At 36.1% G+C, this 27,376-nt stretch overlaps 1 protein-coding gene and 2 pseudogenes across 1 annotated transcript; all 3 read right to left on the reverse strand.

The window, feature by feature from the left end:
- Nucleotides 1-1,354: 1,354 nt before the first annotated feature.
- On the reverse strand, nucleotides 1,355-2,248 carry LOC124095374 (olfactory receptor 5V1-like). The gene has a single exon (XM_046448486.1). The coding sequence runs from the start codon at nucleotides 2,246-2,248 to the stop codon at nucleotides 1,355-1,357; it is 894 nt and encodes a 297-aa protein (XP_046304442.1).
- A 12,339-nt stretch (nucleotides 2,249-14,587) lies between these two features.
- Nucleotides 14,588-14,749, reverse strand: LOC124095387 (U2 spliceosomal RNA; annotated as a pseudogene).
- Nucleotides 14,750-23,989: 9,240 nt separating this feature from the next.
- On the reverse strand, nucleotides 23,990-24,915 carry LOC124095376 (olfactory receptor 12D3-like; annotated as a pseudogene).
- Between the last annotated feature and the right edge of the window lie 2,461 nt (nucleotides 24,916-27,376).

Consider the following 27,376-nt stretch of genomic DNA (forward strand, 5'->3'; position numbering starts at 1 on the left):
TTCTTTCTAATATGAAGATAAATTGGCTTTAGCCCATGCAGCAGGTGACAAAATTAAAATTAATTACCAACAGATCTGGAGATAAGACACCATTTCATCATGATTATATTTCTTTGTCAAAATGAGAATAATGTGAACTTATATATTGGTGATGATGTTTTATTAAAAAGAACAAAAAAGGCCAAAATCATAAGTTAAGAGGTAAGAAAATGAATGTGTTCCTAGTCCCTTTGTGATTGATGGTCACTCGGCTGCCTTGTCAAGCGGGATAGAGACACAGAATCAACACACAGACTCCGGGAGTTGGTGAGAGAACTGGCTGCAGACCCACCTCAGGTCATCGTCTAGTAGCTCTGTTTATTTTTGGAATGCACACAATTACTATAGGGTTCGAGTGGGGCGTGCCTGTCAATCATACATAAGCAAGACAATATCCATAAGCCAATCATCTTTTGCCTAATGTAACCACACTGTGAGGAAACTCTAAATATTGCTGTCCTGGCAGAAAGCAATCTAGAAGGGTCTTTGGCTCTTACTGAGTCAGGGGTTTCATGCCCTGAAGGCCCTGACTCTCAGTTTCCTGGCCGGGCAGTTGGGCAATGATAACCACAAGTGCTGAGGATGTGGTTTCACCCCATTCTGCAGGCACTCCTGTCAGGCCTGAAGGAAGGTGGATATTTCAGGCACTTCCGAGCTGCTAGTAGCTGCTAGCTGAGACTGAAAGTTATTCCATCAAGAAAAGAGAAGTATGATAAGAGGAGCTTCTTTCACATTCTTCCACATATAGGAAATAAAGTACCAAATGATGAAGGTCATCAAACAAATATTACATGGAAGAGAGCCACCATCTTTGGAAAGAGGATAAAGAATGGAAAACATGTATAAGAAGAAAACATCTAAAAAGAGTAAGATTGATGTCTCTCATGTGGAACTAGCAAAAGCTCAAGAATGCCAGGTCCAGTAGTCTACACCTGCAATCCCAGCAATTAGGGAGCCTGAGGCATGAGGATGGCAAGTTCGAAGCCAACCTCAACAACTTAGTGAGACTGTATCTCAAAATAAAAAAAAAAAAAAATTAAAGGACAGAGGAGTTCAATCCCTAGTACCAAAAAGAGGAGGAGAAAAGAAAGCAAGCTCGACATCATGTACTTTCGAGGTGGAGTGTGCCAATTCTTTCATCTCTGTCCTAGCATTTCAGGCAGTTTTTGAGTGTCAGGAGAAACATCTGATTGGTGAAAAATTCTAATATAAGATTATTATTTTGAGATTACATATCAAAATAGTGATTATCCTTAATCTTATCCTTAACATTACATATCAAGACTTGGTGGCTGCCACTTTCTCCCTATTGTCTTCATAGCCTCTTTGATGTCCTTGTGTGAATTATAGGGTTCAGCATGGGAGTAACAACACTATACAATACTGAAATCAGTCTGTCTTTCTCCAATGAGTAAGATGAAATGGGCCGCACATATGTGAAAATGGCACTACCATAATAGAGAAGGACAATGACCAGGTGTGAGGCACATGTAGAAAAGGCTTTGCATCTCCCCTCTGAGGAGTGGATCCTCAAGATGGTGGAGATTATGTAAAGGTAGGAAAGGACAATGCACAGGAAAGGAGTCCAACCAATGAAGACTCCAATGGACAGCAACACCAGTTCATTGACAGAAGTGTCCCCACAAGACAAGATCAGCAAAGGGGGTATGTCACAAATGAAGTAATTAATCTGGTTGTTGCCACAGAATGGCAGACGGAATGTCAGTACTGTATGCACCACTGAATTGAGGAAACCACCAGTCCAACATGAGGCTGCTAACTGATTATACAGAGCCTTGTTCATAATAACTGAATACCTTAAGGGTTTGCAGATGGCAATGTAGCGATCATATGCCATTGCTGCCAGGACGAGACACTCTGATCCTACAAAGAAAATGAATGCAAAAAGTTGAGCCACACATCCCCCAAAGGAAATGCTCTTCTTCTCTGATACAAGATGTACCATCATCTGGGGGACATTGGTGGTGGTGTAGCAGACATCAAGAAAGGCCAGGTTTCTTAGGAAGTAGTACATGGGTGTATGTAGGTGTGGATCAGCCATAGTCACCAAGATGATGAATATGTTTCCTCCCAAAGTACATATATAGGTCAGAAAAAAGATGGTAAATAGTAAAAACTGCAATTCATTCAGGTCAGAGAATCCCAAGATGATGAAATCAGATATAGCTGTTTGGTTCTTTCCTTCCATAATGTTGTCCGGTTTCCTCTGGGGAGTTGGGCAAAGAGACATATAGATTACAATAATCATATGCTACAGTAGCAATGGTCTGCAAAACAGGAAAGCAAATGTTACAAATAAAATATTACCATCTATATCTGGTAGTAAACCACAGGAGCAACACTCATAAACTATGACTCATACCGGCCACCCAACACATATGTAAAAAAAAAATTTCCAGTGTTTCATTTGAAAATCATCTCCCTGTATAAGATATAGCACTGAACATTTTTAACTAAAAGCAAATCACTAGGGTTGGGGTTGTGGCTCATTGGTAGGGCAGTTGCCTAGCATATGTCAGGTACTGGGATCAATTCTCAGCATCACATATAAATAAATAAAATAAAAGTCCATCAACACCTAAAAAAAAAAAAAGCAAATCACAAAAGGGCAATGTACATCCTAAGATTCTCTGTTAATAATACCTCTCTCAAGCCTATTTACATTTTCTTGGTGATGTGTAGACATGTGTTGCAGAAATAGTTACAGAAGAATCTCTCTGGTCTTCATTACCTTCTGCAAAGCTATCTGTGCACCTCCTTGCCATCCTTGAATGCAGAACAAAAATTGTCTTTTTTTCTGATTAAAATTAATGTGTTTGTTTTAGAATATGTTGAAAATATAGAAAATTATTTTTTTAAATATTTTAGTTGTAGATGAACATGATACCTTTATTTTGTTTATTTGGCTTTATATTGTGCTGGGAATCGAACCCAGGGCCAGTGCTAGGCAAGTACTCTACCACTGAGCTACAATCTCAGCCTGAAAATAAATTTTTAATAAATATAATCCTTAATGTTCACAGAGATGGTTTTGTTTCTGTCTTTCAGATCAGTTTCCCATATGTAAGTATTCAAAATGAGGATCAGAAAAGTATGTATTTTAACCTGCTTTTTCCTTAAGCACTGCATTGTGATAGTTTTTCATGTCAATAAACCCTATGAAACATGATCTTTGAGTTGTAAATAATTTATCTTAATTCTGTAGAACTTCCATAAATGATAAGGAATCAGTTAATGACCTTTAGTGTGACAGCATCCTGACTTTGAAATAAGTCGTGAAGATTGGTCTGACATTAGGTTAACAGAAAATATCTTCAGTAGTCTAAATTAAAGGTTATCATGCAACTACAGATCATTTTTATCTGTATGTTACCAACATCTCAGATTCTAATGAACAACATTTCTCAACATCAGAAGTAGTTTAAGAAAAAGCCACTGTTATTAGTGAACATTTGCATTTTTAAATTTACTGTTATTTAGTTCTCTGAATTTGGGGTCAGGTTACTTGTATTTCTATAAATTTTCAAAAACACTCACTCATCCTAGTAAATTAGAAACTCACTGGCGCAGGTCCTCTATCTGGAAAATTCAAGAGGCATTTGGTTTATTCAAGATTCTGTTGCTGTTAGACAAATCATTTTAAGTGCTGAGTGGAGAAGGTTACCAATAATCTCTAAGCACTTTCTACATGTCATCTCATTTACTCTACACATATCCAGTGAGATAAGTAATATCATCATGGCCATTTTCTTAGACAGAGTTCCTATAAAAAATACATCTGGCAGAGTTTAGGTGAAAAGACATTTTATCTCAATATACTTACATTGAGTGGTAGAAAATTTGATTCCCTTAAATGACAAAAGAATGTTCTTTAAGAATACTTTTCTGGTTGGTTTCAAAGAAACTTAAGTTCATACAATTAAATTATTTTAACTATGTAGTCACAAACTTTTATGACTTGTGCTCCCAAATGTTAATGATTTGTGCCTACAGCATCTTGAGAGTTAAATCTAATTGTTACTAAATATCTGATCTTTCACTTCAATGTGTTTATTTAAATAATAAAGATCCTATGCAGTTATCATTTGCCTGTCCAAATGAACATTAAAGGTTTGTGTTTGTATTACTAAGGATACTATTCCACAGTTTAGGTTAAGTCAGTCAATTAAAATGTTTGGGAAAATTATGGGGATAATCATTATGTAAATGTACCTAATTGCCACACTGTATCCTATCAATATGTATAATAACTGTCAATTGCAAAATAATTTTTAAAAAATTTTCAGGTTATTGGCTGGGAGTATAGTTCAGTGGTAGAGCACCTGACTAGCATGTGCAAAACCCTGGGTTTGATATCCAGTAAAATGCACAAAAAAATATTCAATTTTAAATTCAAGGAAAAAAGTTAATTTTATCATTTGAGCTCTTACACAAATTATAGAAACCAAAATCATAAATAAAATACTGTGTTTAAACCTAAAAGTACATATTGTATATTTATTCAAATATATACTTTATTGATTATCCTGGCCTATAGAAAAAAAATATACATTCTAATTTTAAGTTTGGAATGTAGTACCTTTGTACTTTAGTTTTAATTGATGTCCTCACTGCTTGTGAACTACTGTGGATATTTTCCGTGGAAGTAGCCGACAAATTAGATGAAGGTTTAAATTTCCATAATATAGTATCTCACACTGTTACTAGAACTAAATGAATTCTCCAGTACAATTTTCACTCAATCCAAGATTCCTGTTCTCTAACCCATCTCTTTTTCTTTTCCTAATATCTTCCTCCCCTTACTCATTTTTTTAACATTTCCTTCTATTCCTGGGAAACCCTTTCTGCTCATTTTAGTCAACAATTATATGGCAGTATGTACTAAAGATAAAATAAGTATTAATGTATAAATTATATATGATGTATATGATATACATTTTTTATACATTATAAATTTTAGCCATATAATGTGTAAATTATATGGCTAAAGACAAAGTGTACTAAAGACAAAATTTAAAAAAACAACAACAGAATTTAACCATATCTCTAGGAATGTGCACATTGAAGATTATGCATAATTTTAAAAATATCTAATAAAAACTATAATAATTATTTTAAAGTAGAAAATAGATAGGATAGACTAGCATGGAACCTAGTTACCAAAAATTTCCCAGAGAAAATATGACTTGAAATCTCAATAGTAAACAGGAGTTAAGTAGGTAAGGCAAGGTGAATGTAGAAAACTTTCCATACACAAATAAGAACATATGCACAGGTCCTGAGGTTGGAGTAATATGAGACCTAAAGGAAATCCAAGAAGCCTGGAAGGACAGGAGCAAGGGCAGGAGGCTGCTCTGATGAGGTAAGAATCATCTGGAGCAACTGGAATCCATTTCAAGATTGTGAAATATTCTATTAGAATCTAAGAGCAATTGGAATATATTTCAAGGATGTAAGATGTCTATGTTCTAAAAATATTCTTTCTGGAAAATGTGTGGGCAATAAAATAGAAGGAAGCAAGAATGAGCAAGACAAGCTCATTGAGTTCTCTATTTCAGTCAGACAAAACGTCATGGAACTTCACACCAGAGTGGTGAGACCTGGGTTGGAAATGATCGGAGGCACTGGGAGATGTTAGGAGATACAATCTTTAAAGTTCTAGTATGAAATGAGAAAGAGGGATGAATTAAGGATAATCATTATTACTGACATATATTAAATGCTTGATATGAAAAAAATCTTATTTCTTCAAATTCTCTCTCTCCTCTCTCTCTCTCTCTCACACACACACACACACAGAGAGAGAGAGAGAGAGAGAGAGAGAGAGAGAGAGCAAATATGAAGTAGAAATATTATGCTCATACTACAAGAAAAAAACTAAATGAGGAGATTTTAACCTTAATGGGTGCACTGTGCTGATCTTAATCCTAGTTTGAATGAGTAAATGCTTAGTAGAGTCACTCACTGAGATAAGGAAAGCAGGAAAAAGTTGAGATCTAGAGATAGATCAGAGGTTCAGTGGTGGTCTCAGTGAACTGGAGGCATCTTTGAGATGTCCAATAAAATGTCTCAAAAAGCAGTTGCTATTTGGACCTCAGGACAGAAGTATATACTAGGGACATACATTTTTAACACATCTGTGAATAAAAGGTGTTCAAAACTATGATGTAGATGGGAGTGAACAGAGTAAGAAATAAGGGAACACAAAATCGGACATTCTTAAGTGCTGTAAAATTAATTTTGCTATATGGAAAAGCCAAAAAAGAAGATGGAGACATAAAATAATAATATGAAGAAATCCAAAGAAGCATCAAATCAACAATGATGCAAAATATAAAAATACAAAAAAAATTTTTTTACCCAACTGTTACTCATAAAAAGACATCCTGCTGATGATAGATGAAACACTGATCCAGCTGTTCTGCCTCCCTCTTTGCATGTATTACACACTCAGAGAAAGAACTGTTTTCTCCCAGGGATATCCTGATTCTTTTGTTTTGCCATTTAGGATACTTCCCAAGCCTACTGTGTCCTGAGATAATTCCTTCTCACTACAAAACACAATTTTCCTGTGTCCTAATCTATTAGGGAGCTGTCACATGGTAAAGTGATGAGATGGAATAATTAAAACAACTAATATGTTAATTCTCTAAGGTTATTTGCCTTGAGACAAAATACATTTTTTAGAATATTCCTTTTAATTTTATATTCAACCTGCAAGTTTTTCTTCCTGCCCCCATTTCTATCTTCCAATCTTTATGTATTTTTTTCAAAGTTCACCTTAAAATCTACCTTTCTCATCAGTTGAAAATGATGTCTCTCCTCTGGGGAACTCTGAGGCTTTTGTTTAGATCTCAACTATGGCACTTAAACAAAACATATTGATTTTTTTGTAACTTATATTACTTATTTGGCCACAAATCATTTAAGTTTTCTTTAGAATTTGAGGCCAAAGGGATGATGCAGGGAATGTTTTCAGGGGTTTACATCATAGTAAGATCTCAAGGATGGCTGCTCAGGACCTACAGGAACAGATTCCCTGAAAATTCATGAAGTGTCTCAGTCTTGATGTTTTCACTTCTAAGAGACTCAATGCATCTTTTTTTGTTTGTTTGTTTTATTGACTCTTTGAAGTATGTTTACCCAGGGGTACTTTACCACTGAGCTATATACCCACTCCTTTTTTACAATGAGACAGGGGCTAATAAGTTGCTGAAGATCTCGCTAAGTTGCTAAGACTGACATTGAACTTGTGATCCTCCTGCTTTACCCTCCCAAGTACCTGGAATAACAGGCATGAGTCACTCTATCAAAGCTCAGTGCCCTTTATTGAAAAAATAATAATAATAAAAGGAAACTAAGAAATGTAAAATCTTTAAATTGCAAGGATTTCCTAAAAGTTTATTGTCCAATCGCTTACTTACATCTGAAATCACATAGTAAGCATGTAAAATAGGCATAGCAAGCATGCATTGATGTTAGATCCCTATGAAAGATTGTTTCTTGTGAGAAAACCAGACAGTGTTTTCCTAATACTATTTTCTGAAATCCAGTGGTGTTTTATCTCGTTGTGTATATATATATATATATATATATATATATATATATATATATATATATATTGTCCTTTATCCAGTAAAGAATCAGTAAGTTAGCACATGTCCACTCTGAGATACAGAAATTTCTCAAAAGGAAGGAATCTCCATGGTTTGCACACTCTCAATCTACTCCTGTCATTCAAAGCATGGGACAGAAAGTTTGAATTTTCCCCTCCCTGGGAAGCCCTTTGGTCATTACACTTCCATCTCCCCTCCACACATACACTTAGTGTGTCATCCAAAAAGCAAGGCAAAACATTATTTTTGAAAGCAATGAACTATAACTAAGCAATTAAAAACTACTTACCTGTGATCAAAACTACATAGCAAAGATTACCATTCAGCAACCTAGAGCCTGATGTGGAAGTGCTTTTATGAACACAAGGAGTGGCACATAATAACTATCTCTGCAGACTCTCTGTCAGCTGACTTCCAGCTGAGTACAGAGAGTCTTCTCAACCCCTGCATGTCAGTGGGTGGGATGAGAACTGAGTAAGGACAAGGCCATATATATGTGAAAGATCTCCATATCTTCTGGGAATATTTCAAGGACCCTGAAGACACACTTCTGGGACCTCTGAGCACAAAAGTCCTGAAACTGATAACTCTGATTCCTGCTAAGTCCTGAGAATTTGTTTTATCTCTAGCCTCTTTGCTGCCATTATAGGTTTTCATCAGCTGGCCAGGCTGGCAGGATGAGCTGGGTTCAAAGGAGCTGGCTATATCAATAACTAAGAAGTTGGTGAAGAAACCACACATGAGTTTCTAAAGTCTAGGGCGGGACTGCTCAGTGACACCAAGGGTCAGCTGGGCAGCGCTGGAAAAGGAGTGTGCACCTGGATTCTTTTTATTTTATGAGGGAGACACACATAAGGGAGGTTCCATGGAATGTTCTTCACCAAATAAGGCAGGGAATCCACTGCACGACCAGCACGCAGCTTCATACAAGAGGTTCTCAGCATAGAAGTTAACTAGTGAGATCAAAATAAACGCACAATTCACAATAGCTAGACTGTGGAACCAACCTAGATGCCCTTCAGTGGATGAATGGATAAAAAAAAATGTGGCATTTATACACAATGGAGTATTACTCTGCATTAAAAAATGACAAAATCATAGAATTTACAGGGAAATGGATGGCATTAGAGCAGATTATGCTAAGTGAAGCTAGCCAATCCCTAAAAAACAAATGCCAAATGTCTTCTTTGATATAAGGAAAGTAACTAAGAACAGAGTAGGGTCGAAGAGCATGAGAAGAAGATTAACATTAAACAGGGATGAGAGGTGGGAGGGAAAGGGAGAGAGAAGGGAAAATGCATGGAAATGGAAAGAGACCCTCAGAGTTATACAAAAGTACATACAAGAGGAAGTGAGAGGAAGGGGAAAAATAATATAAGGGGGACAAACGAAAGTCAGTAGAGGGAGCAGAGAGAGAAGAGGGGAGGGGAGGGGAGGGGAGGGGAGGGGGGATAGTAGAGGATAGGAAAGGCAGCAGAATACAACAGACACTAGTATGGCAATATGTAAATCAATGGATGTGTAACTGATGTGATTCTGCAATCTGTATATGGGGTAAAAATGGGAGCTCATAACCCACTTGAATCAAATTGTGAAATATGATATATCAAGAACTATGTAATGTTTTGAACAGCCAACAATAAAAAATAAAAAAAAAATAAAAAAAAATAAAAATAAACACACAAACTCAATTTACCTTTTTCTTTGACCAGGTCTGAGACAGCCCTCCCCTCTGGCTACTGCCTCAAGCCACCCGGTGGGGCAACGAGGTTTACACAGGACTAGCAGGAGAGAGAGACAGAGCACACCAGGGAGTGGCCTTTTATTGGGGAACAAGAAATTCAGGGAGAAATTCCATCCAATGAAGGTCGAGGGGGACAGCATTCCAATGTCAGGGTCAGTGATTGGTCTCAGGGTCAATGGTCAGTGACACCCCCACACGGATGGGCTCTCGCACCTAGAGAGTGTGGGGATTAGTTCCAACACAGTTTAGCCAGAATGCCTCACACCCAATCAGGGAGGTGCCCAATCACGTGCGAGAATGGCTTCCCACAAGGGAATAAGGTTTCAAAGATGGACTCTTACTTTGTGATGTCATGTGGTCACCAGATTGACTGATATCTTGGCAAGTCACACCCATCTCATGTGCTGTGTGGGATCACAGGAAGAGCAAGAGGAAAGGCACATTTGCAGCACACTGCCAGAGCAGTCCCTTCCTAAGCTCAAATGCACATAGCTCACACACACAGCCTCACTACAATAGGTCTGTTTCAGGAAGTCTGTGAAATCAAAACTATCCCAGGTGGATCACACGTCTTTGGCCCATATCTGCCCAATGATAAGCAACCTGCATCCTTTCCCCATCATCAGAGCAAATGCAATTCTCTGGTTTCTTGCTACTTTGTACTCACACAATGCACTCACCTTTGGACTCTCAATTTTCAGGGGTAGATGTCAAGCTCTCTGTTTTTGTTGTTGTTGTTGTTTTGTTTTGTTTTTTTCCACCTTAAATTATATCCCCATTTCCTTTTTATTTTGGAATCACTTTCATTTCCTTCTGGAAGTGGGAAGAGATTACATAGCACACTATATATATATATATATATATATATATATATATATAGAGAGAGAGAGAGAGAGAGAGAGAGAGAGAGAGAGAGAGAGGTATTTCAGCCACAAAGTTGGACTCCTAAATATCCACCTCTTTATAAGTTACATGTAGGTTGGTGAACTAACACTTTGCCTTTGGATAAACTTGCTAGTATCTCTATCTCTTGAGATCTCACTTGAAATGGAGGTGCGATATTTTTAACATCATGTAAGACTTTCAATTTATTGATAAGGGGTGCAAAAATGTAACTAAAAGTTATTCTGAAGCATAATGTTTGTTGACCATTTATCCTTCCACCATCACTATCAATTCCCCTCTCTATCTTCTTGCTATGATTTTAAGCCATTTCAAAACAATTTAACTTCTAATGCCACCTTGACGGCTTTAGAATATAATTCTGTTATTTCTGAGTGCATAAACTGGGGAAGTATATACCTGGGAAGCTATACCATCTATAGCTTAGTTGTGCTAGGGCAGTGAAATAGCTTACCAAGAGATCAAAGAAGCCACCAGGAAATGGGATGTGTGACATAAGATTTATCAACAAATACTCACCAGGAAGATTCAGTGGTGAAGGGCTAGACAGGAGCTTTTCCATAAAGTCCAGAGGTGAAAGGCTGGACAGGTGCGACTCCATTTCACACAGTGTTTCACCTGAAAATAGTGTCCCAATCCCTCTCAGTGTCTGATGACCAACTGGACAAGCACTTTCCTGTCCACAGTGCCTTTCCATACCAGTTATCACAGGGGTGGGGAGGGAGGTTATGGGTTAAATGATTAGGTTACAGAAGCAGTAATATAATTAGCTTTGATTGCTTTGTCCAGTTTTATGACCAGCATCCCAAGGAACTTGGAATATATGCAAGAAAGTATCTTTCTACAGATAGCACAACTGGCCCTAATTTCTAGCATACTTGAGGGAAAGCCAGTGTCCTTCGAGATAATATTTATCCAGAAATGGTGGCCTAGGCTCATTCTTATGGCTTTCTTAATTTGGCTAGGTTCTTGAAACCAGAAAAGAGCATTTCAGGGATATGGTATTTTTGAAAAACATTTATCCTTTAGTTGTAGGTGGATACAATACCTTTAAATTTTTATGTGGGCTGAGGATCAAACCCAGTGCCTCACTCATGCTGGGTGAGTGCTTTTCCTCTGAGCCACAACCCCAGCCCAGGATATGGTACTTTATTGTCCTCTTTTTCTCCAAAGATGACATGAAAGCTAAAAATAATATTAGGATTTTTATAACTATCTTCCAGCCTGGAAGTGCCTCAGAATCAGAGGACACTTCTTCAAAAGCAGAATCATAGAAAAAAATCAAATTTGGCTTTCAGCAAATGATGAATTATGTAAATTTAATCTTCAAAATCTAATCATCTTCTTCAATTGTATCTGTACCATCCCCAGTAATGTACAAGTTTACTAAAGTTACTTGGCATTATCCAATTTTCTAATTTTTGTCAATCTAATGAATATGAAGTAGTGACTCATTATTGCTTTATTCAGATTACCAGCAATGTTGAATATATCCAGAAGATTTTTTTTTCAGTTATTTGGATTCCCTGGTGTTTTTTTTTTTTTTTTTCTTGTTCTTTTGCAGGAATACCTTTTGACTACTTATAAGTTTGTGTTTCTAAATACTTTCCAGTAATCAGTCCTCTGTACATTATCTATAGAATGTATTTCATAAAAAAGAAAATCTTAATTTTGTCATAATAAAATCCATAATTTCTTAGGTTATGAGTGATACTTTGAAGTTTGTTTAAAAGATTATCCCTAATGATAGGTTTAAAATACATACTTTTATGATTTTTTAACTTTATAATTTTAAATTTCAAGATGTTTTTTTCTCCATCCATTTAGAGTTCATTTTAAGTGAATGAAGATTCTTAACCCTCAAGAATGTATTTTATTTTTCTGTATTTAGTGATCTGATTGCTCCTAGCTACTCCTAAACATTGACCATTCATTGTGATATCCTTCTTATTAAACAATGATTTCTACACTTTTCTAAAATCTATTTTGCATGAACATGACTTCATATTAATAGCTTTTAAAATGTTAATGTCATATTCAAAAATTTTATCCTTTTAATTTTTTTTCAAAATTAACCTAGAAAATTTTGAAAACTACTGCTTTCATAAAATCTTTAAATGCTCATTTCATGGAATTTATAAATTATTTGGAAGAGAATTTCACACATTTAAATGTCTTTCTGACCAAAATCATGGCATAACTCTTAATTTATTCAAATCTTCCTTTATGCCTTTTAAAATGCTTAATACTTTCAACATAGAGGTCTATGTATCTTTGTTAAATTTATTCTCAATACTATGTAACTTTTGTTGCTACTATAAATTCTATCTTATTTACTATATCACTATCTATCAACTTTGGTAAACACCTTTTATTTGAATAGTTTGTTGCCAATTCTTTTTTGTTTTTTCTAGATAAAGCCTCATAGCATGTGCAAAGGTATTTTATCTATTTCTTTTTAATTCATACATTGCATATTTCTGTGTCCTTTCTGATAGAACAGATTAACACTTGCAAAGTACATGAAGTGGTAACAATGGTGGTGGACATTCTTACCCTCTCACTCTCACTGGCCCAAAGGCAAGTCTCTGTGGTTTCTCATTACATATGGATGCTCAGTTTCTTTGGTATAAAACACTTAGTATCATAGTTAAATTTCCTTTTATTTCTATTCTACTAAAATTTTTGTCATATTAAACATGTGTTGATTTTTATCAATTCTTTTTTTATGACAATTAAATCAATTATGACTTCTTCCTTGCAGTCTACTAGTATGTTGATAGATTTTTTTTTTAATGTTGATCATAACTGCTCCTCCTCTGGACTTTCAAAAAAGGAGCTTTTCCCTTTCTCCAGGGTAATCAATGAGAGACCAATAACTGACTGACTGACTGACAGGGTGACAAAGGTTAGTTCCTGTACCTCAAGGTGAAACCAATTCTGAGATGCAGTATGCTCCAGAAATCCCACAGGGTGAGACCAAAGTTAGTCTCCATTCTTGCTCAACATCATTTCTTCTTCACTGTCCTCCCTTCCTCGTTCCACTTCTGCCAAGAATGCTGCCCAAATACAACATTTTTCCAAAAATTGTCCTTAAGATCCTCTTAATGCAAACTGACTGGAAGTAGTAGTAATCTTTTATTGAAGGCTAAGAATAAATTTCAGAAACCTCAACTTTATTCTTACCCTAAGTTGAGAATTAGCAGTACAAAATCTCCCCTAAGCCTCTCAACATAAACACATTTGATCCTCCTTTCCAGGTTTATAATCTCCATTTTGTCCTTCTTGGCATGTGGTATCACCATATGCTAATGATATTAAAATAAGGCTCCTCCTTGGGCAAAGCCTAATCTTATCACTGGGTGGGCAATAGAGGATCCAAAACAAGAGAAGTTACAGAATTTTGAACAGTTATGAGATGACAAAATACAAAGGCAGAGAGCAACTTGTCTAGGAAAAGAACTTATGAAACACTGTGTACAAATTAAATAGCTAGATACAAAAAAAATAGTTTACAAACTTAGGGATCTCTGCATAGATTTTTTTACATACATTTGAAAACTAACTATGGATATTAGAAATAAAAAGAAAATTTGAGGGGCTGGGGATGTGGCTCAAGCGGTAGCATGCTCGCCTGGCATGCCCAGGGCTCTGGGTTCGATCCTCAGCACCACATAAAAATAAAATAAAGATGTTGTGTCCACTAAAAACTAAAAAAAAAATAAATAAATATTTAAAAATTCTATCTCTTTAAAAAAAAGAAAAGAAAGGAAATTTGATTTTCCATGTAATTGATATCCAGTAAAATGATTTTTAGTGAACTAGAACACTTTCCTATTATAATTCATCATATAAATTACTTCTGATACTACATCAGTAATATCAAATATCCTTTTATAAATTGATATGTTAGGAAAAACTAAGTAAATGTATGATAAATTATTATATATGGCAAGTAAATGTAACTAAGACTGACTCCTTTGCAGAAGTTTTTTTTTTCCTTTTATATAGGTACATGTTAATTATTCAGAATAGTGGGTTTCACTGTGGTAGATATATAGATACATATATCATAATTTGATCAAACAAATTTATTCTTAAAAAATAATTTCAGCTCAATACTTTTTCTTTTCCTCATAAGAGTAGTATGGTAGACAGACTTTAAGTTGTTCCCCAATCATCCCCACCTCCTAGAATTCATCACTTTTTATAATGTCTAAACTTTGAGTATGGACTGTATTTATAATTTAACTTCTTTTGTGGGGTGTGTTGCACCATTCCTGGAGGTACTGCAATATCAGGTCTATGCATGGAGTGGACAAAGCAAGCGCCTACTGCTCTAAAACTCCAATTACTATCATATCATATTTTAAATTGATAAGAATAAATGCTAAACTTGATCTTAGCCAAAAGGCCAAGAAGACACTATTATCATTTAACTTCTAGCAAATAGAATATGACAGAAGTAGTTAAATGACATTTCAAAGGTTAGTTACAAAGACTATGGCTTAAATCTTGGGCACATTTTCCTGCTCAATCATTCTGAAGGAATTCAGTGTTATGTTGTGGGCCTCCCTCTGGAGAGGTCCAAATGACAAGGAACTGAGTCTCTGATCAACAACCAGAGAGTCTGAGGCCCAGTGACACCAATGTATTCTACCACTGAGTTTTGACATGATGTAGACATAGCCAAAATGAGGCTTGTGAGAAAACTCTGAGTCAGAAGCTACAGCTAAGTTGCACTCAGATTCCTGATCCCTAGATATTTTGAGATAATAAACATTTATTGTTTTAAACTGTAAAACTTGAGGAGAATTTGTTACACAGCAATAGTTAACTAATATAAATACAAGGTCTTTAAAAATATTTAATCTGAAAATCTATAATTCAGGGAAGTCATAGTAATGAACAAAAAAGAGGTAATACAGATTATATGTTCTACAATATATGTTGTGCTCATAGTACAAACTGAGTGTTTAGAGAATAGTTTATAATAAAGGCGTGTGTTCAGTAAGAACTGTTTTACAAACTGCTTTGCTACATTTAAATTTCCATAGCACTATGTAAGGCTAGCTGGTGCTCCACCTCTTTGTCAACACTTGAATTTTGTCAAATTTATGATTCCAGATCTTCTAGAGATGAGTAATGAGGATTTCTTTAGACTTTATTTTCATTTTTCTTTGTTGATAATATGTGCTGCAAATACTTTTTCCCACCATTTGGCTTGTTTCTTCACTTTCTTAGTGACAACTCTTGGTGAAGAGAAATTCATAAATGGAAAGTGGCTATCAGTATTTTCTGTGACCTCAGTAAGAAATATTTTCCTAAATATTTTCCTAAATGAGGATACTTCCCTGTGTCACTTTTAAAAGACCTTTATAATGCTTTAACACATTGAGGCATACAATATTCCAGAATTGAGTTTTGTATGAGATGTGAGACTGGAATCATATACCCTTTTTATCAATTTACACATATTATTTTATTGATATAACTATATACACTAATGAGATTTGTTGTTATATATTCAAATGTGCACATTTGAACAATATAATCTTGTCAATTCCATTTCCCAGTGCCTCTCCTTTCCCTTCGCTTCCCTTGCTCCTCTTCTTTTACTCTAATTGTGTCATTTCTATTTTTATGAGCTCCTCCCTTGACCCTTTATATTTCCTTTTTTATTTTTTCTCTCTGGCTTCCACTTATGAGAGAAAGCAAGAATATGATCCATGACTTCCTGGGTATGGTTTACTTTGCTTAATACAATGCTCTCAAGTTCCATTCATTTTCTTGCAAAGGACATCATTTCATTGTTCTTTAGGACTGAATAAAACACACAAGCATGCCTAGCTATTGAGAATTGTGTTCAGATGCTGACTTTAATTCTTTAGAATAAATATTGAGGAGAGGTATAACTGGATATCATGTTTCCATTCCAAGGAGTCACCATACTGATTTCCAAAGTGATTTACTAATTTACAACTCCACTAATAATGTGTAAGTGTATCTTTTTCTCCACATCCTTTCCAGCATTTATTATAATTTGTATTCTTGATGGTTGCCATTCTAACTGGGGTGAGATATAATCACAGTATAGTTTTGATTTACACTTCTGTGATTGCTAAAGATGTTGAACATTCTTCATATATTTGTTGACCATTTGTATTTTTTCTTTTAAGAAGTGTCTGTTCACCCATAGCACAAGAGTTAATAACAAGAATCAACAAATGGGACTTACTCAAACTAAAAAGTTTTTTTTTTTTCTCAGCAAGAGAAACAATAAGAGAGGTAAATAGGGAGCCTACATCCTGGGAACAAATCTTTACTCCTCACACTTCAGATAGAGCCCTAATATCCAGAGTATACAAAGAACTCAAAAAATTAAACAATAAGATAACAAATAACCCAATCAACAAATGGGCCAAGGACCTGAACAGACACTTCTCAGAGGAGGATATACAATCAATCAACAAGTACATGAAAAAATGCTCACCATCTCTAGCAGTCAGAGAAATGCAAATCAAAACCACCCTAAGATACCATCTCACTCCAGTAAGATTGGCAGCCATTATGAAGTCAAACAACAACAAGTGCTGGCGAGGATGTGGGGAAAAGGGTACTCTTGTACATTGCTGGTGGGACTGCAAATTGGTGCGGCCAATTTGGAAAGCAGTATGGAGATTCCTGGGAAAGCTGGGAATGGAACGACCATTTGACCCAGCTATTGCCCTTCTCGGACTATTCCCTGAAGACCTTAAAAGAGAGTACTACAGGGATACTGCCACATCGATGTTCATAGCAGCACAATTCACAATAGCTAGACTGTGGAACCAAACCAGATGCCCTTCAATAGATGAATGGATAAAAAAAAAATGTGGCATTTATACACAATGGAGTACTACGCAGCACTAAAAAATGACAAAATCATGGAATTTGCAGGGAAATGGATGGCACTAGAGCAGATTATGCTAAGTGAAGTTAGCCAATCCCTAAAAAACAAATGCCAAATGTCTTCTTTGATATAATGAGAGCAACTAAGAACAGAGCAGGGAGGAAGAGCAGGAGGAAAAGATTAACATTAAACAGAGACATGAGGTAGGAGGGAAAGGGAGAGAAAAGGGAAATTGCATGGAAATGGAAGGAGACCCTCATTGTTATACAAAATTACATATAAGAGGTTGTGAGGGGAATGGGAAAAAAAACAAGGAGAGAAATGAATTACAGTAGATGGGGTAGAGAGAGAAGATGGGAGGGGAGGGGAGGGGGGATAGTAAAGGATAGGAAAGGTAGCAGAATACAACAGTTACTAATATGGCACTATGTAAAAATGTGGATGTGTAACCGATGTGATTCTGCAATCTGTATTTGGGGTAAAAATGGGAGTTCATAACCCACTTGAATCTAATGTATGAAATATGATATGTCAAGAGCTTTGTAATGTTTTGAACAACCAAGAAAATAAATAAATAAAACCATAACAAAAAAGAAGTGTCTGTTTAGTTCCTTTGCCCATTTATTGATTAGGTTATTTGGAGGTTTTTGTGGTAAGTGTTTTGTTTATATGAAGGATATTAATTCGCATTGGAACAGAACTTAGTAAAGATTTTTTTCTTTTGCTATTCAGAAACTTGTTAATTTGATGTCATCCCATTTATTAACTCCTAACATTATTTCCTTAACTATAGGCCTGCACCTACAGAGTGTTGACCCTGTATTTTCTTCCAAAAGTTGCATAGTTTTTAAGTCTTTGACCCATCTTGAGTTAATTTTTATACAGGGTGAGAGATAGGACTCATTCTTCTACTATTGATAACCAATTTCTCCAACACCACTTGTTAGAAAGCCTGCCTTTTCTCCAGTGTATATTTTTCGGTGCCTTTGTGGGCCAGATGACTGTATTTGTGAGAGTTTGTCTGTGTGTCTTCAGTTCTATTCCATTGATCTGTGTTTGTTTTTTATTCCATGAAGTTTTTGTGACTATAGCTCTGTAGTATAATTTGGAATCAGCTTTTGTGATACCTCCAGCATTGCTTCTTTTGCTTAGAATCCCCTTGAGTATTCTGGTCTTTTATTCTTGAGCATGAATTTTAGGACTGTTTTTACTAAGTCTGGGAAGAATGTCATTGGTATCTTGATGGATATTGCATTAAATCTGTAGATGATTTTTGGAATTTGGGTCATTTTAGCATTATTAGTTGTGCCTATCCATGATCATGAAAAATCTTTCCATTTCTTTCTTCAGGGTTCTATAATTTTTATTGGAGAGGTCTTTTACCTCCTTAGTTTAGTTTATTTCTACTTCTTTCTGAGGCAATGGTTGTTACTGGATGGCATCAGTACCAGCCTGGGGAGGAAAAGGATAGGTTATAATTATTGGCATCAGATCAATATTGGTATCAGATCTGCCATTTTTAGGTTGGGAGCCATTTTTATCTTGGGACTCCTAAGTTTTGATTGAAGAGTCATTTTATTCAGGGATCCCAGGCTGTGGTGTCCTCAGCCTTCAGGTTATACCTTTCTGTTTGCTTTTCTGAATGTGCCTGATAAAAGGTTAACCCTACCCAGCTCATGACACAGCCCCTAGGCATGCTTGTGAAAGTCCCCTTGAGGTCTATCAAGCTGCTCTGTGAGTGCCGACAGGCTGCTACTCCCCTGAGAGGGACCCCCTCAAAGGGACAGCCTTGTCAGTTTGCTCCATGCTGCTGACAATACATCTGTTGCATGGGATTCCGGTGAGTGGTGTGGTCCTTGAAATTTGCGTGGACTTTGTGAGTGTCCTATATATAATGTTCACTGCTCCAGAAATATTTGAAATCAAATTGGTAGGAAAATGATTTTATTCAAAGCCAGTTTTGAAAGAAGACAAAATAAAACTATTATTTTAAAGGTTTCATCTTCAAAATCCCTGAAGATGAGCAGAACTTTTAAAGTAGAAGAGGCAGTAGTTACAGCAAAGTGAGACAGAAGGTAGGCATTGTGCATATGTAGATATGATTAGCATGTGCTAGATAGGTGGGGGCAGAGTGCAATCTCCACTCCCAACTTCTTGGCATCCATCAGGTCTTTGGGGCTTGGTTTCACTCTCAACAGGAACAAGTTTCTCTTCATTTAGAGGGACCCCAAATTTAGTCTAGTTCATGACTAGTTTACCTTGATACAGTATGTATTGTGTCAGAGCTTGAGGATCCTTTTTTTTAATGTCTAACAAGTGTGGGGGTCTTCCTATAGGTCAGGCAATTGTGCTCTATACAGCAGGGTATATGAGATGCACAGTCTGCAATTGTTCTAGACTGCACAACTCTGTGCATACTCCAAAAGGATATGGGAAAATCTAGACTGAGTCCCCTTCATCAGGGTGGTGTCCTCAGACTTCAGGTTATTTCTTTCTGTTTGCTCTAGGAGTATGGGTGTCCATGAGTGGGGCCTGAGGGCCCCTAGCCATTCCTACTTGAGAACTGGTCATCAGTTTGGAGTTTTTCTCTCCCCTATTGTTCATGTTGAAATATTCCTAAAATTTGAGTGGGGCTGGTTTTGTGTAGATCAAGGTGTGCTGTCTCTTGGCTGGGGTGTGGTTGTATCTGGTTATGAGTGTAGCTCAGCAGCCAAGTTTCTATTCCATGAATTCAGTGTTAACAGTAGATTCTCAGCACCACACAGAAAGGGGGAAATAAACAGAAGCAACAACAGTAAAAAGAAGGAAAAAAACAATATACAACATTCAAATAAATACTAGTTTCCTACTATGAAATCAAATACACTAATGACCACAGAAACAGGAATGGTGAGTTCAGCAATTAACAACAAAACTGTTGTTAATTGTCAAAACTGTTGACCAGGATGAATGTTCACTGCCTGTGCCAGACTGTTCTGCTTTCCATTTCTTTCTTGGATATGTATCCCTTAGAAAGACAAAGGACTGGGGATTGTCAAACTCTCTCTCCTTTTCTGTTGCTCACCAACCTGCATGCTGGAGTGGCCTGAACAGAAACTGGCTGAACAGTCTTGGCTTCCCTTCTCACTGGTGTAAAGTAGGACAGATAGGAAGTACTGTCAATTGGAGTTTTGCCCAGATAGTCTATCAGCTTGAGGTTGATTCAAAGCTCAAAATGATAAGTTCCAGAGAGGTTTAACTCTAATCAAAACTTAGGAACTTTGTCAGGTGGTATCTACTCAAAAGAAATTTAGATCCACCCAACCCTGTGACTGGGCAGAGACCATTCTCTGGTGGAAGTGTGAATCTCAGGGTCCACCCAAGAATTCTTCTCACAGGTTCTTTCACCCTCTGCCCTAATTATGGCCTTTCCAGGCTCAACTCCCAAGTGTAACCATACTCACCTGTTCATTTTCCTACCCTTCATCAGCTGGTAGTGTGAGCTCCCAGACTTAAAGGGAAGGCAAGTTGAATTCTCCTCCATGTCTCCAACGTGAATTCCCTGTGGGTACAATCATCTTGGTGCCTGTTTCAATTACATGCTGCCAGGTACATACATTCTAAGCCACACAGTAAAAACTGGTTGAGATAATGTGGCAACATTGGCCATGATCGCCTGGGTTTCTGCATCAAAAATCTCCAGTGTGACCTCCTCAAGATGGCTCCCTGCCTTGGCTCTCTGCTGACCAGTTGAGAGACATGACGTAGTTTTCAAACACCAGCTCACTGTATAGCCTTTGATTTGACTGAATTCGTACTGTTTTTCTCATCTACAAATTTTCCTACACCAAATTTGTCTGCTATGCTTCTCTATCTGTGATACCCCTCTCCTCTGCAGTGACCTGCTGACATTGTCACTACTGACATGACTCCAATGTACTCTTTATTTTTCTCTATTAAAAATACTCAATTTTCTGGATCTCTTAGTCTCTGACTATCCAATATTGAATTTCTGTGAATTCTGTCTTTTCCATCTTGCTGAGAAGCAGTACAAATGCTGCTCAGCATGTGTTGAGTGTCAGAGTACTGGAACCAAGCTACAAAATTATTTCTAGACCTGCAGTAGGACAAAGGTCTAGAGCCTTCCTTAGGAGTATGAATAAGTGTTTCCTGGTGGGTCCTAAGCAAGTAGGAATGTTCCAAGTATGTAGTTGAAAGTGGCTACAGCCTAGTTACAGAGGATTTTCAGGATCTACAGTCAAATTGAGGTCATAAGACCTGTATTGGAGCATGGATGTATGTGTATCTCATCCAATTCCTGGCAGCTGAGAGATGCTGGAGCCAGGTCATGATGGGTAGCTCAGAGGTCCACAGCCAGTACCAAGGACAGTGCGACTGTTTCCTGGATCATAGTCTTGCATGATCTCTTGCTGGGTTCCTTGGCAGATGATGCTATTGGCAAAACCAAGAATAAATAGGGCTATGGGATAGGGCTTTCTCCAGGTCTGTAGCGAGTCCTATAGTCAGTAATCCTGTGGTCATTTGGGCATAGGCCAGACATCTCAAAATAACCCCTTTATTTTTTGTCTTGAGCTCAAAACCATCTTGGTCTCAAAGCTCCCACAAAAGCACTTTTATCCATGAATTACTTCAAATTAATATTGGTGAGGGGAGATACATGTCAGGGAACCAACTATTGTACTATCTTGGTGCAATCCTGATGAGTCCATTTTCAAAGCACAAATTTCAAATGAAAATATACTTTATATATCAATATGTAATGTATTATGTAGTATAATATGTTATGTAATATAAAAATATATAAATGCATTATATATTATATGTCATTAAAATGTGACAAAAATTAGCAGTAATTTATTTAAAATCACTCAAAATATATGTATATTTTTTTCTCTCAGGCCTTTCATTGATGTGCAAAGAAACCAGAGTTAGGCAGAAATAGATATTTTATTATACATAAACATTTTCTTGTCATTCTAGTTCAGATACACACAGATACACTTAGTAAACAGATTCCTAGAAATCACATTTCTATGTCTTTACAAAGTCCTTCAACTTCAAAAATTAACTAGAAACTTCCACATCAGGTTATTAAAGAAATTTAGACTACAACTGTAAAAATGAGTATGGTTAATGAGACAAAGAGAAAGAGGTAGAAAGACAGAACTGTAAAACATTTAATCGTGTATGGATCGGTTGTCTATGTATGTAAAGATGATTCGACAAGTGTGTCTAAGAAATATCCAAAGATCAAAAGAAAATAATTGAAAGATTTCATACTTCCAAACATCAATGATTATTTTCACATCATTTATAATGTGGCACAGTATACTTGAGCTATGGTATCAACTGTCAAGTAGGATATTTCTTATGCTTTAGACAATTTGTATTCACTGTAGATTTCATCTTTAATTACCTTCTATAAAATATTCCACCTGCTATATTCTGACTTATTTTCTAATTATTTCTGTTCTTAGTTAATTCTTCATTGTAAAGTATATGTTGCCCCAGACAAAAACCAACATTTTACTATTCTTATGACCTTAAAAATTGAATATAATCATGCTCAGAAAAATCTAAATTATTAAAAATAGATTGATAATTTAATAGAAATATTGTAAAGCCTTTAAAAACCATAAAACCTACATGCTAATCTGAAGATAAGTTTTAAAAATATATTATTCTAGGCATAAAAAGCATTAATTAATAGGAAGAAATAATTCCATTCAAATTATTCCCCTGATGTGCAAAGCTAATTCAAACCTATATCAATCATCCTTGTGCTATATTCATAGACTAATTTATTGATATCATTGTCATTTTTCCAGTTAATAAAGATAAATAAAAATGAACAATGATCTTTAGTGCCTCTTGAATTCACACAATATATCTAAGCTCTCAGCAGATACTGAAAGTTTTGTGTTCAAATTCATCCAGAATCTAACTACTTCTCCTATCTTCACCACCATCACCCTTGCCTGCATTACCTTCAATTCTTACCCAAAGGATTAAGGGCATTCTAACTGATTCTCTATTCTCCACATAGAATTTAATGTTATTGTTTAAATGTAGAAGTTATATCAAGTCAGCTCTTTGCTCAAATGCCTCACAGTCATCCAATATCGTGAACAGTAAATACCCAAATCCTTAAAATGACTAAGATGCCTGTGTCCTGGGTCCACCAGCTGACTAACTTCATGTCTGGCCATTCTCCCCATTATCCACCAAGCTCCAGGCACACTGGCCATCTTGCTTTCCTCAAAAGCAACAAGCACACTCTGTCTCAATGCTATTTCACTTGCTTTTGTCTCCTCATAAAATGACATAACCTCACATATCTGTGTGACCCTCCACCTCATTTCTTTCAGTGTTGTGCCTAAATGTCACATCTTGGAAAGGCCTTTGTTGTTCCCTTACCTTCCATAATACATTCTACCTTCTGACAGAGGCACATTTACTTATTCAGTTATGTATTACCTGCCCTTTCAACAAAAATGTAAGATCCATGTCCTCATTAATGGCCTCATGGACCTTTTTCCACTGGGGTATGTTGTGCAAATGGATCAGGACTTACACAAGATATTTCAAATGATGATTAAATGATTATATGAGTAGTGGTTGAAATCATATGAATGAAGAACCTGGTTACCAACTAAACAAATATCTAAAATGAAAATAAAATTTTAAGAAATATATTGAATTATTATAGGAAAGAAAATAAATGTCATAAAAATGGCATACAGCTTTCCCGTTTATTATTGTGACTGATTTTCCTCAGGCAAACAGCTTCAGCTTCTTCCTAAAAATTCTGCTCAGAGAAAACATCACTTCCTTATTTTTAAAGGTATATATCAGTAGGTTCAACACTGGAGTGACCATCATGTGTACGATAGCCATAAATTGTTCCTGTATTACACATGCAGCACAGGGAAGAGGGATATAAGTGAGCTCCACAGTTCTATAAAAGAGAAATACCACCATAAAATGGGAGGGACTATTGGACAGAGCCTTGTGGAATACACTGCAGGACTGTCCTTCAACAGAAGAAAGCCTCTTATATAGAAATAGGAAATGAGAGTGAGGAAGAAATCCACCATGGCTAAGCTGCAAGTGACAATGAAAATGAGCCACTCATTAAGACTTACATCACCACAAGCCAGTTCCAAGAGAGGCTTGATATCACAGAAGAAGTAATTGACTTTATGAAAGTGGCGAAAGTCCAGGCATACAGTCATGACAAAATGCATCAGAGCATAGAAGAAGCTAATGAGCCACAGCACATCTGCCAACGAGACACACAGCTGGGGGTTCATGATGACAGTGTAGCCAAGTGGGTTGCAAATGGCCACAAATCGATCAAATCCCATGATGATTAGCAAGACGCCTTCAGTGCAACCAAGAAAGTGGAAGAAGTGTAGCTGAGTGATACAGCCTAGGAAAGATATGACCCTGTGCGTGGAGAGGAGGTTCCACATTAGCTTGGGCATTGTCTCTGAAGAATAGCAAATATCCAGACAAGAACGATTTCTCAGGAAAAAATACATAGGAGAGTGGAGTCTTGGCTCTGAGATGATGATCACTAATATGGCCCCAACTCCAAATAGGTTTGTCATGTATATAATGAGGAAAATGATAAAGATTACAAGCTGTATCCCCTGAACTTGGGTCAGTCCCAGCAAAAGAAACTCAATGTTCTCCATTACTTTAGGGAAGGAAAGATGACAGTGACAATTAGCAAACACATCTGGTACACTGTTTAGGGTGAAATGAAGCAAGTTTATCACCTGGAAAAAAAGAAGGATAAACTGTGGTGAACAGCATTCCAGAGGTAAATTCATTTGCAGCATAACTGAGGAAAATGGAAGTACATGACAAGTTCTGAGTTAATGTGATATCTGATTCATGGAAGTCAAAAGGCTACTCAGACTGTATAGTTAACCCTAAAAAGCAGCTCATCAGAATTAAGGTAGATATTCAGAGAAAACATATTAAAAAGGAACAAGATTTAACTCTAGCTTCATCTATGGCATTACAATTAGTATATCTAATTAAAGCATGTCAAAGATATATTGGTAAAGTTAGAAAACACTTTTTAATGAACTTAATAGGCACACATTATTTCTGAGTAGGAGCATGGCAATAGCCTAGATTCAAATCTCCTCACTTCTAAAAAAAAAAAAAAAGTCAATCAATAAAAACAACCTGAATATAAAATAGTGATTACAAGAGGTTGGGCAGGTGGGAGCCAGTGGCTAGAGGGAGCCTTGATTTGATCAGTATGCATGAATTTTAAAATCACACTAAATCCCATGAATATGTATAATTACTACATGTTAATCAAAAGAATTAATAAATAAATTCCCTACAATCTAAGCCTTATGAAAGAAAATAAAAAATAGAAAGTCATGATTTCTTTTTTAAAAAATATTTATTTTTTAGTTGTAGGTGGACACATTCTTTATTTTATTTTTATTTGGTGCTGATAATCGAACCCAGTGCCTCATGGGTACGAGGTGAGCACTCTATATCTGAGCCACAATCCCAGCCCCGAAAGTCATAATTTCTTAATGGAAGAAATCTCACCAGGAAAAAAAAAGTGAAGAAAAAAGCAAAATATACATGCAAAGTAAAATGTAATGTTAGACAGTTTTAACAAAGATCAAAGTGTTTGACAATGCACCGTATTTGCTTAAGGGTGGTGTAATACAGGTGGGGATATAAATTGACTCAATCTCTAAGGGTCAACTTAGCAATAACTATAAAAAATGAAAATGTGCATATACTTTGAACTAGCAATTCAACTTCCCAGAATTTGTTCTTTAGATGTGTTTGCATATTTCAAAAATCATAATTTACCATGATATTGATTTAAGTATTGAAACTCAAACTAAATGACCTCAGGGAACTTTAATAGTTTAATTTCCAGTGCATAGAAAACTTTAATTTCCAGTGTATGGAAAATATTAAAACAAATACAGTAGCTATTTATTCACCTTAACCATTTACGTGCACACACACAAAAAAAAACACTTATAAACACACACATGTAAATTCACATAAACAGCTATATCTACTTGAAATAAAAACTGATTAAATAGATGAGTAAATTCCAAGATTTTCTAACTGATGTCCTGTGCCATAAGCCCACTTGTTCATCTGGTAATTTCCACAACCTAAATTCAAGAAGTTTTCCCAAGTGCTTTGACTTACCCATTGAATGGTCTCAATTTGTTTCTATCAAAGAAAAAAAATCATTCCAATTTAACTATCTTCTCCCTGACCAATTCACCATCTCTTTTCTCTTTACATATCTTGCAATAAATAGATATTTTTGTACTTAAGAAATTTTAAGAATCAGGTTATAAAGCTTTGATTGTCTCGTTGAATAGAATTAATAGAGATTTTTGGTTGCTCAAAGCCTTGTTTTGAACTTTGCACAATTAAGTGCAAAAATAAATGACACAAGAATTGGTTTTGTTCATAGTCTGACCACAAAATAAATAAGCTGAGTATCCTCTGACTCTCACAAGTGGTGTCCCAGGCATAAATGTCTTGAGAATCTCCTCTTGGAGACCTTGTTTTGTCTATTTTTTCTTTCTCCAAAAGTATTGATTATTTATTTTTTGTATTATTTTTGGGAATTTTTGCAAAGTTTAAGTAATTGTCATGCAGAGCTTTGTGTTGCTCATTAAAAGAAAAATAAAACAAGAATTTGAAAGAAAGGACACAGCCTTAGCCCTGGAAATTTAATAACTGTTGGATGCAACGTGGATCTTCACCTAGAGAAATTTTGAAAACCTAAACAATGATACATTTAAACTGAAGACTTGGGGCATAAAGAAGTTGCATGAGTTGACCTGAGAAATATGAAACAGAGAAAGATAACAGAAGCAGAAAATAGTTTTAAGAGCAGGATGAAAGATAGAGCCCCTTCAAAGGAGCAACAGATTGTTATACAGTAGGACAGTTGAGACCATTGGCAACAACAGGAAACAGAAGTCAGGGAGAGTAAATATCCATCTATGTAGAATAGCATGTCCAAAGACCATAAGTTTCATAAACAAAAAATAGAATTGGTATATCTTCAAACAAAATATAAATCATAAGACCTGAAACCAGTAAGCCCTCACTTAAAAGAGATTCTGAAGAATATAGTTTAAA

Source organism: Marmota monax, unplaced genomic scaffold (assembly GCF_021218885.2).
Source record: "Marmota monax isolate L192 unplaced genomic scaffold, Marmota_monax_Labrador192_F-V1.1 WCK01_AAM20220418_F8-fsc00576, whole genome shotgun sequence".
NCBI lineage: Eukaryota > Metazoa > Chordata > Mammalia > Rodentia > Sciuridae > Marmota > Marmota monax.